Source organism: Camelus bactrianus, chromosome 13, assembly GCF_048773025.1.
Source record: "Camelus bactrianus isolate YW-2024 breed Bactrian camel chromosome 13, ASM4877302v1, whole genome shotgun sequence".
Classification (NCBI taxonomy): Eukaryota; Metazoa; Chordata; class Mammalia; order Artiodactyla; family Camelidae; genus Camelus; species Camelus bactrianus.
Window position 1 is genome coordinate 74,540,058 of NC_133551.1, and position 12,853 is coordinate 74,552,910.

Genomic DNA, 12,853 nt, shown 5'->3' on the forward strand with positions numbered 1-12,853 from the left:
CGCACCTGGAAGGGACGTGCACAATGAAGCTGTCGTGTGCTGTGCTCTCTAAGTATCAACCGGGTCAAGGCGGCTCACAGCCTTGGTCAGATCACCTACTTCTTGACTCATTTTTTGCCTAGATGTTTTATCATCTGCAGAGAGAGGGTGTTAAATTCTTCAACTCTGATTACATTAAGACTTTTCTTTGACTCTGTCAATTTTGCTTCGTACCTTTGAAGCTCTGTTATGAGTGAACACACACTGATGGCTGTTACATTGTCCCGATGACCTGACTGTTTCGTCTCAATGAAACATCTCTGGCGGGGCTCTGGGTTGAGGTCTGTTATCCGTACAGGCACTCAGCCTTCCTACATTCGTTGTTTGGGTTGTGCATTTTTCCCCATCCAATTCTTCTCAACCCATTTGAGAACTTATATTTAAATTGCACGTTGTAGAGAGCATACAGTTGGGTCTTGATTTATTCTTATCTGTTCTGACAACTTCTGCCTCCTAATTGGGATGTTTAGTCCATTTTATGTAATTACTGATTTAGTTGGATTTAGAGCTATTACTTTATCGGTCTGATAGGCCCCCTGCTTTCTTGTTGTTGTTGCTCTATTCCTCCTTTCCTGCCCTTCTTTTGGATTATTTGAGTATTTTTTAAAATTACATTTTAACTTTTCTCTTGGCTTTTTAGCTAATCTTTGTATCTCACGCTCCATCTTAATCAGACCCTGTTATCGATTCAAAAATATCAGTGATGGCAGTGGTTTCTGGAGACTCACGTCAGTGTCTGATTCCCTGCTCCACCGCTCGCTCCCCGTGTCACTCTGGGCAAGCTGTTACATAATCTGTTTGTCCCTTAACTGTTCCATTTATGAAATGGAAGAAATAACTTGTAGGAAAATGCATTTGTGGTCATGGTCCTCAGGCCCAACTCACTATTAGAATCAGGCTGTAAACAGCAGGAACACGGACTTTCCAAAGGCCGATGCAGGTCAAGAGCGTCTGGGCTCCGACTCTGCTTCCTCTCCTTCGGAGAGAGATGTGGACCTGCCGCCGCTCAGCTGCTTTGAGAGCAGGAGAAATGGCTATCAGTAAATGTTCCTTATACCTTAAACGAAAGCACACAGATTTTAAGTATAAATCCTTTCAAAAAAGCAGTATAAGATCACAGTATACAAAGTACAGTGGCATAGTCAAAAAAAAATAATAAAAGACCTTTCCATATTGGGTGAGACCCAACTTTGCATGGATGGTGTCGGTGACAGCTACAAGCACACACAGGTATCCCAAGTATTAAAAACAGGTAAAAACTAAAAAAAGCAACTGCTCCTATCCTGAGGGACGAGCTGAATCCCAACAACTCTATCTTTGGCTAATTAGAAGTATAATCTAATTTCACAGCAGTTGTGTCTCTGGATTTTCATACCACCCCAGAGTCCACCAGTCAACACAACACCCTCCACCTCAAAGGTGGTTCTGAGGATGAAATGAATTAATTTGTATGAAGAATTTAACAGCATGGAACATAGTAACAGCCCAACACGTATTCACCTATACACCTCTGAAGACTAGCGAAGCTAAATTAGACATAATCTGAAAATCTGACTGAGCACATTTGTCACCATTTCTTCACTTATCAAATCCTTGTGAATAACGCAGAAGTCAAAGGGATGGGAGAGAGTGAAAAAGGAATAAAAAGAAGACATCAGAATAATTCACTAAATCATTATGTGAAAGGAAGAGTTTCAGATTCATTGTTATCAGACCAGCACAAAAATGTGTACTTACATATGATCCACCTTGTCACAACCACAGTCCAAGTTTGAAACCTTCTTTCAAGGTCAGCAACAAAGTGACCCAAGGTGGTCCCATCAATGACTGCATTAATGCCGGCTAACACTGATCGAGGGTTCACACGGATCACTACCAGGTACCAGGTACCGTTCTAGGTGCCGTGTGTGTGTCAAAAGAGTTGACTGGCAAATGACACGACCAAGAAATACAGTCCAAAACATGTAATCAACATACATATGATATTTCCAAAAATACTTTGACTGAATTAAAGAAAGAAAAAAGTATTTATAATTTAGAAGTCATTACTAAGTAAACGGCATTAATGGCTCGTTTTCTCACAGCGGCACATTTAACACTGAGAATATTTTAAAGCAGAGGGTAACGGGGTACCTGACTCTGGCGGTGGGACGTGAATGATGGAGCCCTGGCTCATGTCCAGGCTCAGGGCCGCCGTGCTCGGGGTCTGGGGGCTTCAGCGTCTGCAGACCGTCCGTTAGCTGACATTCCTGACGTAGGTACAGCTGGGGACATAAGAGTAACTGACAGTGAAGAGAAAACTTACCGACAGGAAACTCCTATTAAAAAGCCAAACGGCTTACGGGCATTTATAACTGACGAGTTAAAACCTACCGGCCGTAAAGAGGCATTGTGAAACTAGGATTATTTGTGATCACAAGAAAGTAATTAAAGGCAAAAAGTCAAAGAGATGACAGAGGGCGGCTCTGTGCTAATGCTTCTGATCTAGCTGTGAAAGGCGTCCTGTTGCCTGGCAGGGCTCGGCCGTCACCTGCTTTGCGGCTCTGGCTGCCTTCTTCGGAGGACGAGGAAGTTGTATCTGAACGGGATACACACTTCCTTTTCAAAGCTGGAAAGCTGCAGCTCTTCAGCTACCTGCGGCAACACAGTTTGGTCCCGTTTTCCCACCTGCCCCCCAACCGTGCCAGCCCCACCTTTCTGCTTTTCTCACGCCACGGCTCTTCGGGATGCTTCACTTTCTCCCTGGGGGATGTCTTCCCTGACCCTCCCAGCCTTCATCACGGGGCTGTTACATGTCCCTCACTATGGTCTTGAACTGATCTTCAAATCTTAATGTTTACGAGCACAGGTCTCGTCAACTACACCATAACTCCTTCAAAGAAAGGATGCACATTTTAACTTTTACATCCCCCAGAATTGTTCAGTTTATTATGAATTGTATATAGTAGATGCCGACTTTTTTATAGTGAAAAATCAAGACAACAGCTATTTTAAAATGATATAAAGGCTCCATGGTGACCATGTATGCTTTTGGAAAAGCTAACATGTTATCAAAACCCGTGTCTCATACCTGAGAATGCTATCAGTACAGTTTATCTGCTGACAGGCTGGGCTGGGCTGATCTTTTCTCAAATCCCCACAAGACTCAGTGTATATACTATTATTTTTCAGTGTCTGGAAGGAAGAGAAAGCCTTCTGCTCATCTGAAAGAGAATGAAAGGACGTGTAATTTAAAATATCATACACTTGAGAGCATGTATTTATTCAGCAGAATTAAATCATGGCACTTCAGGATATATACATTCAGTATTAGGTAGCTATTAAAAATGAGCTCAGATCTAAATGCACTGATACATTTGAAAGAGAAAGATCACATAGAGCAATCACATGAATAATTACATTTGTATTTTTCTAAAAACGGACTGGAACAAATGTTTCAGGCAAAGATTATCAAGGAATAAAACCATCCGATGAAAGGTTGATGGGGAATGTTACACTGACACTACCTGTACAACTGGTGGCTTCTGGCATCACTAAAAGGGGGACCAGAACACTGCTTCTTACGTGTTGTGATGGGAAGTGCACAGCACTGCTCGTGTTGAACTGGTGTCCAAGAGAAGTTTCTATGACAACAGAATTGTTCTTTCTCTGTGCTGCCAACAAGGTACCCACTAACACCACACAGACTAACTAAGCACTTGAAGTGTGAATAGAAGTGATTTTCAAATATCAAACCAGCCTTGCATTCCTATGATAAATAGTACTTGGTTGTGATATACTTGTCCTTCTTATACATGGCTGGATTCAATTTGCTAGTATACAATTGAGGATTTGGCAAACTTGTTTCTTTAAAATGTATGCTTATCTTGTTTCAGTATTAGGGTAATAATAAGCTCATAAAATGAGTTTGAAAGTTTCCTTTCCTCTTCAATTTTCTGCAAAAAGATTACGTAGAACTGGTATTATTACTTCTTAAATGTTTGAAAGAATTCTCTAGTGAAACCCTCTGAGCCTGGAGTTTTCTTTTTGGCAGGTTTTTAACTTCAAATTCAGTTTTTATGATAAATATAAGTCCATTCTAGTTACCTATTTTTTCTTCATTGAGTTCTGATAGTTTTTTTCTTTCAAGTGATTGCTTTATTTCTTCCAAGTTGTCAAACTTATGGTCACAGAGTTGTTTGTAGTCCCTTTAACATCTGTTGGGGTCTATCTTCCATTCCCAATACTGGCAATTTTTGTTCCCTTTTTGTTCAGTATAGCTAAAGGTTTGTTAATTTTATTAGCTCTTGATTTCATTAAGTTTTCTCTATTTTCTTCCTTTTTCAAATTCCACTGATATCTGATCTTTATTATTTCTTTCCTTCTGCTTACTTTGGATTTTATTTTCTCTTATTTCTCTAGATTCTTAAGGGGGAAGAGTAGATGACTAATTTGAGACTTTTTTTTTCTTTTTCCTATATAAATGCTGAATGCTCTACATTTCCCTTTAAGCACTGCTTTATCTGCATCCCACAAATTTTATGTTGTCTTTTCAGTTCATTTGATTCAAAATGTTTTTATTTTCTTTGAGAGTTCCTCTTTGATCTGTGGGTTATTTACAGGTGTGTTATTTAAGTTCCAAACGTCTGAGGACTTTCCAGATCCCTTTCTGTTGTTGATTTCTAGTTTAACCCATTAGGTTAGAGAATATACTTTGTATGATTTCCATCCTTTAAAAATTTTAAGGTTGTATTATGGCCCAGAACATGGTCTATCTTGATGGATGTTCCATGTGCCCTTGAAAAAAAAAAAACACACATACTATGTTGTTGTTGGTTGGAATGTTCCATGAATGTTAATGATGATAGCTTTGTTTAGGTCTTCTCTATCTTTACTAATTTTCTGTCCACTTGTTTTATCAATTATAGAAAGAGGTGTGCTGCAGTCTCCAGCTATCCCTGTGGATTTGTTTATTTCTCGTAGAAGTTTTTATCAGTTTTTGCTTCATATATGTTGAAGCTCCGATGTCAGATGCATAAATATTTAGGATTGTTACATGTTCTCAGAGAATCAAGCCTCTGTTCTTTATGCAATATATCTCTGAAATGCTGATAATGTCCTTGTTCTAAAGTCTACTGTGTCTGATCTTAATATTTCCAGCTTTCTTTTGATTCCTGTTAGCATGGCATATCTTTTCCAACCTTTTACTTTTAACCTATGTTTTCATTTTCAAAGTGGGTTTTTATAGATAATACATAGCTACATCTTGTTTTTTCATCCAGTTGGACAACTTGAGTCTTTTAACTGGTATACTGGGATCATTCACATTTAATGTGACTGATATCGTTGGATTAAAATGTACCTTGCTAGCTGTTTTCCATTTGTTCCATCTGGGTTTTTTTGTTTGTTTCTTTTTTTCCTCCTTTTCTGCCTCATTTTGGGTTAAGTGTTTTAAATTACAGCTTATTGCCTCTACTGACATTATTCATATTTCTTTAAAAACTTTCTCTAGTAATTATCCTAAAGTTTACAATATATCTTTTTTTTTAATACACATATTTATGGAATTAGTTTCTATATCCAAATAAAATACTAGTTCAAGAACCATGTAAGGAATTTACAACAGTATTTTCCCAATACCTCACTCCCATCCTTTGCAGTATTTTTACATATGTTATAAACGCAGAATACTATTTTTGCTTTAGACAGTTATCTTTTAGAGTAATAAAAATAAGCAAAAAAATTATTTTATCTTCATATATCCCATTTCCAGTGTTCCTCATTTCTTCGTATAGATACAAGTTTTACATCTGGCATCATACTCCTTCTACCTTTACAAATTCCTTTAGGATTCTGATAGAACACAACTGCTGGCAATAAATTCCTATAGTTTTTGTTAAAATCTTTTCATCTCCTTTATTTCTGAAAGGTATTTCCCCCTACGTGTATAATTCTGCATTGACAGTTTTTTTTATTTGAAGACTTTACTGTCTTCTAATGTTCATGGTTTCTGAAGAAACGTCTCTTGTAATTCTTATTCTTATCTTTGTCTCTCTGTTTGTAATCTGTCTTTTTTACCTCTGGCTTTCTTCAAGATATTCTCTCTGGTTTTATTTTAGTTTGAATACGATATGCCCAAGTGTGTGGTGTTTTTATTTTGTGATTTTTTTTTTCCCTTTCATCCTTAAGTATTTCTGGATTACCTACTGAGTCAGGCATTGTGCTCGACCCTGAGAATGAAGTTGGAGACAGAGCAGACATTCTCTTTGCCACTGTGACACTCACAGTGTATGGGAGAACGGAAAACACAAAGGCCCGGTGACCATGATTGTTATTATTACTATTACTTTGATCATCAGACATGTTAACCTGCAGGGCAGCGGCCCAGGCTCAGGGCTTCGTGCTCACACAGGCAGAAGAAGGCTGCACCTGCGAGAGGACAGGGCTGCCCTGCCGACTCACCCCCAGGCTGTCCAGTGAGGGTCTCTGTCACATGCCTGTCTGGAGATTTGGTCCTTGACTCGATGTAGAGCTGCTGACTGAGATTCTTGATTTTGTTTACACTGGCACAGACCTGCTGCAAAGTCAACTTAGGGAAAAGAATGATAAAACATGTTTCAAAAATTGTGAGAGTGTAAATTACAAGATACCCAAACAACATATGTGACTTCCGGTTCCCTGAAGACACAAGGACTGACAGCACAGCACTGACTCGGGCTCCCGCTGCCCCGCGGCACCCGGGCACGGACGGTGCTTCACGTCTACCTGTTCACAGCATGCTTATCTCCAGAAAGAACACAATTAGCCCAAATGTCCCCTTCTAGAGGTGATATTCTCTTTTTCTAGACATTTCCCCAAACTAACACGATGAGTGACCGGACCGGGTCTTCAAGTCAAGACAAGATACTGAGAAGCCACACGTGTTGGAGGATGGAACCAGCACCGACACACACGGAACACAGCAGGTGCACAGAAGCCCGCCCGCTTGCCGGGGACCTCTGCCCTTCCTCCAGGCCTCATGGAAGAGGCCGCGCTGACCGGCGCTCCTGGGACCCGCTGCTCCCCAGGCTCCCGCAGCCACTGGAAGCATCCACGCGGACCGGCTGCGGGACAGAGGGGCCACTTTAGTCACAGGCGGTGTGGCAGCTGGAGGAGAGGCCCAGCGTCACCGACCTCAGAGCCCACCTAGAATCACCACCAAAGGAAGACAGAAAGGTCTGAACTCCCAACGCAGGCGTGCGAAGGCTGTTCCTTTAACCCTGCTGCTGACGTGAAAGGCATTCCTCTCTCGTTTCAGTAATTCTCAAGGGCACAGCCTGCTTTTCTAGTCTAGGTGGGTATTTCTAGAACAGCACATTTTTTAAAAAGCCACTGTACATAAATTTAACAAAACATGAAAATAAACTCTACCTCTTCATGCCGAGTTTAGAACAGACAGAACAAATTAAATATATTCCCTACTTTCCCCCGAGAACGCGACAGGTATTTTTTGAACCCTAGAGATTTTATGAAAGACATTTTGAAAACTACTGGCCAACACTTTTCCCTGTGGCACCATCAGTAAATACTTAACAAGTTTACTGACTGAATCTCTTGGAGAAATCATTTTGGCATTTGTTTTCGACAGGTGGTTTTTCCTGCTTCTGCCTTATAATAACCAGACATGCTGAGACCTGCCACCCCGTTCCCGTTTTTAAAATTGGAATTATCTTAAAACTACCGAAGCCAAAACACTTGTATTTGGAATGCAAGGAGGATTCTCTCATTTAGAAATAGCTTCTCTGTCCTCCTTGGTTAACTTTATTTCTAGGTATTGTTTTTGGTGCAATGGAAATGTTTATGCCAGTTACAAAATTCTGATTTTTGAAGTGAAAAAAAAAAAGTGAATGAAGGGCTGTAAATGGCAAAATAGGTTTCTTTCTTATGAGTTTTATTCCATTACATATATACGCTGCATCTGCTTCATCCATTCATCCACTGATGTGCCTTTAGGATGCTTCCATATCTTGGCAATTATAAATAATTTTGCTGCTAATAGTGGGGTGTATACATTTTTTTGAATTCTTATTTTGTGTTTGGCTTTATTCCTTTGATAACTATGTAAGTTTAAAAAGCTAAAGCTCTAAATGTTCTTAGAAACAATGAACAGTACATATATGTAAATTAAAAAAAATAAGTGTAGTATATCGTGTATATGTATTTACATGCAATATATTGTTTATGTACAGTCAAACTGTAACAATTCTACCTAATAAAACTGAAAAATGAAAAAAAAAAAAGTAACTTCTCTGTCTTACTGCTTCCTGTGACTCAGTTTGTTGTCTTAACATGGGTTCTTACAAAAATTTTCTTTGTATTTAACACAGAAAAAAGAACACAGGATTAATGAAACTTAATTTAAAATAAAGAGAAGAAGACAAAAATTCCTGGAGTGCAGAAGGTAAAGATTTCTCTCTCCTCACAGTTTAGTTTTGTGAAGTGACTTTACTAGGACTGAATGTTAAAACACAATTATGGGCATTTTGTGTTTGTTTTTAAAAACCTCTCACTTTACCTGCAAGAGAAGTTTCTGAATTTGTTCTTGCAATTCTGTTACGTCTTTGTCATTACGGTTCATCTTTTTTATTCTGGTGGCAAACACATCCTCCTTCAGTGGGTTCCTACAAAATGCCACGTGGAAGACTGAGTCAAGCAATTTAAAATCCATTTACAATGAAGTTCAAAGTGCTTTTTAATAGAATATTCAAACAATAAACCTATGTTTTCACGAAGCAACTCATCAACTCCAGATACAAAAAAAAACTAAGTGCAAATGCTCTTCAGGGAGGCCGAGGGGGTCTGAAGAAACAGATGTCAGCGGGCGACTTTGGTTTCTGTGTGGCTCTAATCTTCTCCAGTTGTCTCAGCACTAGATTTGGATAAACTTAAAATCAGTGACACGGGACCTCCTTAGCTGCTAAAATAGCCTCAACAACCACTGGTCCCAGAATTTCACGTTAGCTGAGGAGCTACTGTTAGCGAGAAATTTTAAGACCTTAAGTTTGCCAAACAACACTTAATGCTTAATGTACCTGATCACTCGAGAGAGTGAACTTCATAAACATGATGCTGCGACCCACCCCAGAGGTGAAAATGTGGCTGTCACAGCACCCCCAATTCCAGAGCATCTGACACCGACCCCCTGAACGCAGTGACAGGCAGGCGCGTGTACAGAAAGGGTGGCAAGGAGAGGACGCTGACATTTATCTAGGACCCTCTACGTGATAGCGATCTAACATACGTCAGGAATAACTGACGTTTCCTAAACCCTGTCCTTTGTTTAGTTCACATGTCAACTGACTCAAAGGGGAGTCAATGGGCTGGAAAAAAGATTTTTTTAGGCAACATGAGAGCTGACGGACTCACGTGCGAAATTCACGCTGGCGATGATGACGGAGACCTCCTGGCCCCAGGGGCTCACGAGGCTGGACCAGCTGGAATCCAGTATGAGGTAATCTCCGTTCTGAGAACAGAAACTCACGGGGGAGTGTGCGAAGGGAGGGTGGCCTGCGTACTTCAAGACCGTGTGAAATGATAAGACAAAGTCAGAATTTATTTAACACAGACATTTATTATGAGCATCCGTTTTTAGGCATGTATTTTTAAATGTTTCAGAAGGTCAAAATAGGAAAAAAAAACTGTTTTTCAAGTTTCAATACATTGCTCACCTGGTTAAAGGTTAAGCTCTCATGATTTAAGCTCTAGTAAGAAATGAAATGAAAAAAAATTTTAAAAACCAATGAAAAAAATTTACTCTTAGCAAGAAGTCAGTCCTCACCTTTCTGGTGTCTGGCAACCATCAGAGATTGATCCTCTGGGTGCAGATACGTCAGGATGGACGTTCCAATCAGGTCCTGAGGGAGGTGCCCCAGCAGAGGCACTGCCCTGAGCGGGGACACAGCACAGGCAACGTGTCACACGCCTTGAGTGGTTGTCACATCTTACGTACCTTTAAAAATACTTTTTGACTTTAAATGTGAAAAAAGGGATGCAAAAGACGTTTGTTACAGCATTTATAAAAACCACAAGCATCCTAAACACCTGTACTGTGGGGAAACAGCCGCACACTCTAAGAAGTGTCGGTCACCTGGCACGTTGCATCAGAACCGTCTACGGAACTTCTGAACAGCGGACTCGCGGGGCTCACCGTAAGCTTACTAAATCAGAATTGTGCGGTCAGACGAGGAGTCTGTATTTTTAACAAGCTCCTTGGGGGTCTCCCATGCCCTGAGTTTTGCTGTCTTTTAAAAAGTCTTTTAAAAAGCCCACAAAGATCACATTTTAACATAGAAGAATGTTTATGCTGTTAAATGACTTGCAGACTACAAACGTATACAGAATAATTGAAAGTATACAAAAATAATGTCTCCCAAAAGGTAATATCAAATACACAGACAACCAGTCACAAAGACATCTGCAGGATAAAGGTTAACAGGAAAATTATAATGACCGGACAAGACACTCAGGATTATTTGAAAGAACTGACTCTAAACATTTTCTATGTTTACATAGAAATACTTTCTAATGCAATAAATTTAAGCTATTTTCAGAGTATCTTCAGCTAAACTTTCTTACTTCCTACAGATTATATTATACAAAGTATCTCATCAATTACTATTCTGTTTCAAGGTAATTAAATGGCAATAAATGGGTAATAAACCCATTTTCAGATGTTAAGATTTTCTAAAATCAAAATCAATACCTATCGTTAACTGTGCCAGGTTTTTGACATTTTTGCTTTATGCTTGTGTGTGCTGTAAGGTGACTGGTTTTCAGATTGTCAGATTTCACAAATAAGTAAAACTTTTAAATAAATGTGGGGGGAAATAGAAGATACCGGTCAGGCGGAAAACAATGTTTTATTTTTCCAAATAAAGATATTAAAGAACAATAGTAAGCAACAACTACTATCACTACTCTTTAAATAAGAAAGATTAATAACCAAAAAAAAAGCAGGAAAGATGTAAGTTTAAAATAAGCAACAATTCTTTAAATGAAACAAAATGAGCTTTACCAAAAATAAATTTGCTTTGTTTTTCTTTCTCTCCCTGCCTGCCCCTCACTTCAGGTTAATAAAAATGTCACCATAAACTGTTTCAGAAGCACCTGTCAAACGGGAATAACACTGGATTAGGGCTAGGAGGCCAGTCTCGGCTTCATGATGACCACATTCATATACTTTATGGCCCACTGTCCTCCTGCGCAAAATGGAACAATTCCTGACTTACCTAAAGTTGTGAAATCAAATATGACAACTTGTAAATCTTAGAAGCATAACATGCAAGATATTTATATTAAAAATTCAGACAACTCAAATAAATTTCAAACCAACAAAAATCAAATGGGCAAATGGGTCGATGTCAGTTATATAACGTGGAAGTATTAAACCGTTCAATATTTTTATTTTCAGAAACAAATTTCTTTTAAAGAAGTACTTATCTTTCACCTACCTCAAGAAAAACACACCTGGGTGTGTGTGTTGCGGTAAAAATTATTTTATCCACTAGGATTTGAGGAGCTATGGAAAACAAACACCTGCTTAAAGGTAAATATCTAATTAAACATCCACTTAACTAACCGCTGATCATTATCAAAAAGGGAACAAACTCTCTATATGAAATGACAGAAATCTCACTTGGGGCCTGGCCTTTGTTAATTTTCATAATTAACTACATTTTAATTAGGTCAAAAACGTGATACCTACTAAAGATAACTTTAAACCAAAAGAGAACGTCTGTCTACGCTGAAGAGCTTACTCACCACAAATAATCTAACAGTCAAAGCTGGAGTGATTCAGAGCTCAGGGCAAAAACGTCTGCTCTATCTAGCGGCCTATGCAAACAGGATCTGAGATGTCAGTAGGATACGGGCATTTTTAATCTGTGCAGTAAAACTGGGATGGTCAGTGCTGGGGCAGCTTGCTTGAAAATGCAGCGATGAACACAGTCGGGACCATTTGGGCGCGATGCTAACTTCGCACTTGCTCATGCACGATCTCATTTGCAAGAGGCGTAAGATGAATGCAGAAAATAGCATCGAGTTGATGGGGTCACTGATGAGACTGGAGAAACACGCCCACTCCTGCAGCACGGACCTGCTGCCTCAATGCACCAGTGCGCTTTCTGAGCCACGCCCGGCCAACCTTCCTTCCCCTCCCACCGCAGCTCACCACTGTGGCCCTCCCAGCGCCCACGGCCACAGCAAACTGCGGCCCTTTCCACGGACCGGAGCTGTTATTTCTTGCTATCTTTTGTGCGTCTATGAACCCTTTAATGTGTGAAACTGTGTTATCATTTCTATCAGATTCCTGTCTTACTATGAGCATATGGTTACTTGAGTGCTGTTTCCCTAAACTCATTTTTCCCATGAGCCCTGTGGTTCTTTATTTTTTTTTTCACTTGAATCATCTGGATTTATTTTTAGGATGACGTTCTGACAGAAAGTGTTACTGAACTGGGATTTCACAGTACGTTATTTTATTCAACTGTACAAAAAGATGAGATACAAAATCGAGAGAAGGAAAACATCGTTTTTAAAATTTCTAACAAAATAACTGTTTAATATCTATTTTCTCAGCAATGTGGGGATACTGGTGATATCATTTGTAAAAGGTATTTTTTTTTTTCAATTTTAGGCCATTATATACTTTTTTTGTTTGAAACATTCTGGAAAAAGATGATACAAAATGATGACATAGAGAAGAAAAGTGAGTTATTTTCAAAGATAAAATTACTTTTAAATTTGAATTAAGTATAGAAAATCAAAAGAGCTAAATATTCTAATTTTTCAATAGTCA

The 12,853-nt window shown here is 39.3% G+C and overlaps 1 protein-coding gene across 1 annotated transcript in view; it reads right to left on the reverse strand.

Annotated features, from left to right (window-relative positions):
• Positions 1 to 12,853, reverse strand: part of PER3 (period circadian regulator 3) — a 33,141-nt gene that overhangs the window by 16,318 nt on the left and 3,970 nt on the right. The window contains 6 exon segments of the mRNA XM_074375974.1: positions 2,570 to 2,673; positions 3,110 to 3,242; positions 6,481 to 6,607; positions 7,053 to 7,121; positions 8,573 to 8,678; positions 9,420 to 9,612. Of these exon segments, the coding sequence (XP_074232075.1) occupies positions 2,570 to 2,673; positions 3,110 to 3,242; positions 6,481 to 6,607; positions 7,053 to 7,121; positions 8,573 to 8,678; positions 9,420 to 9,612 (732 nt within the window).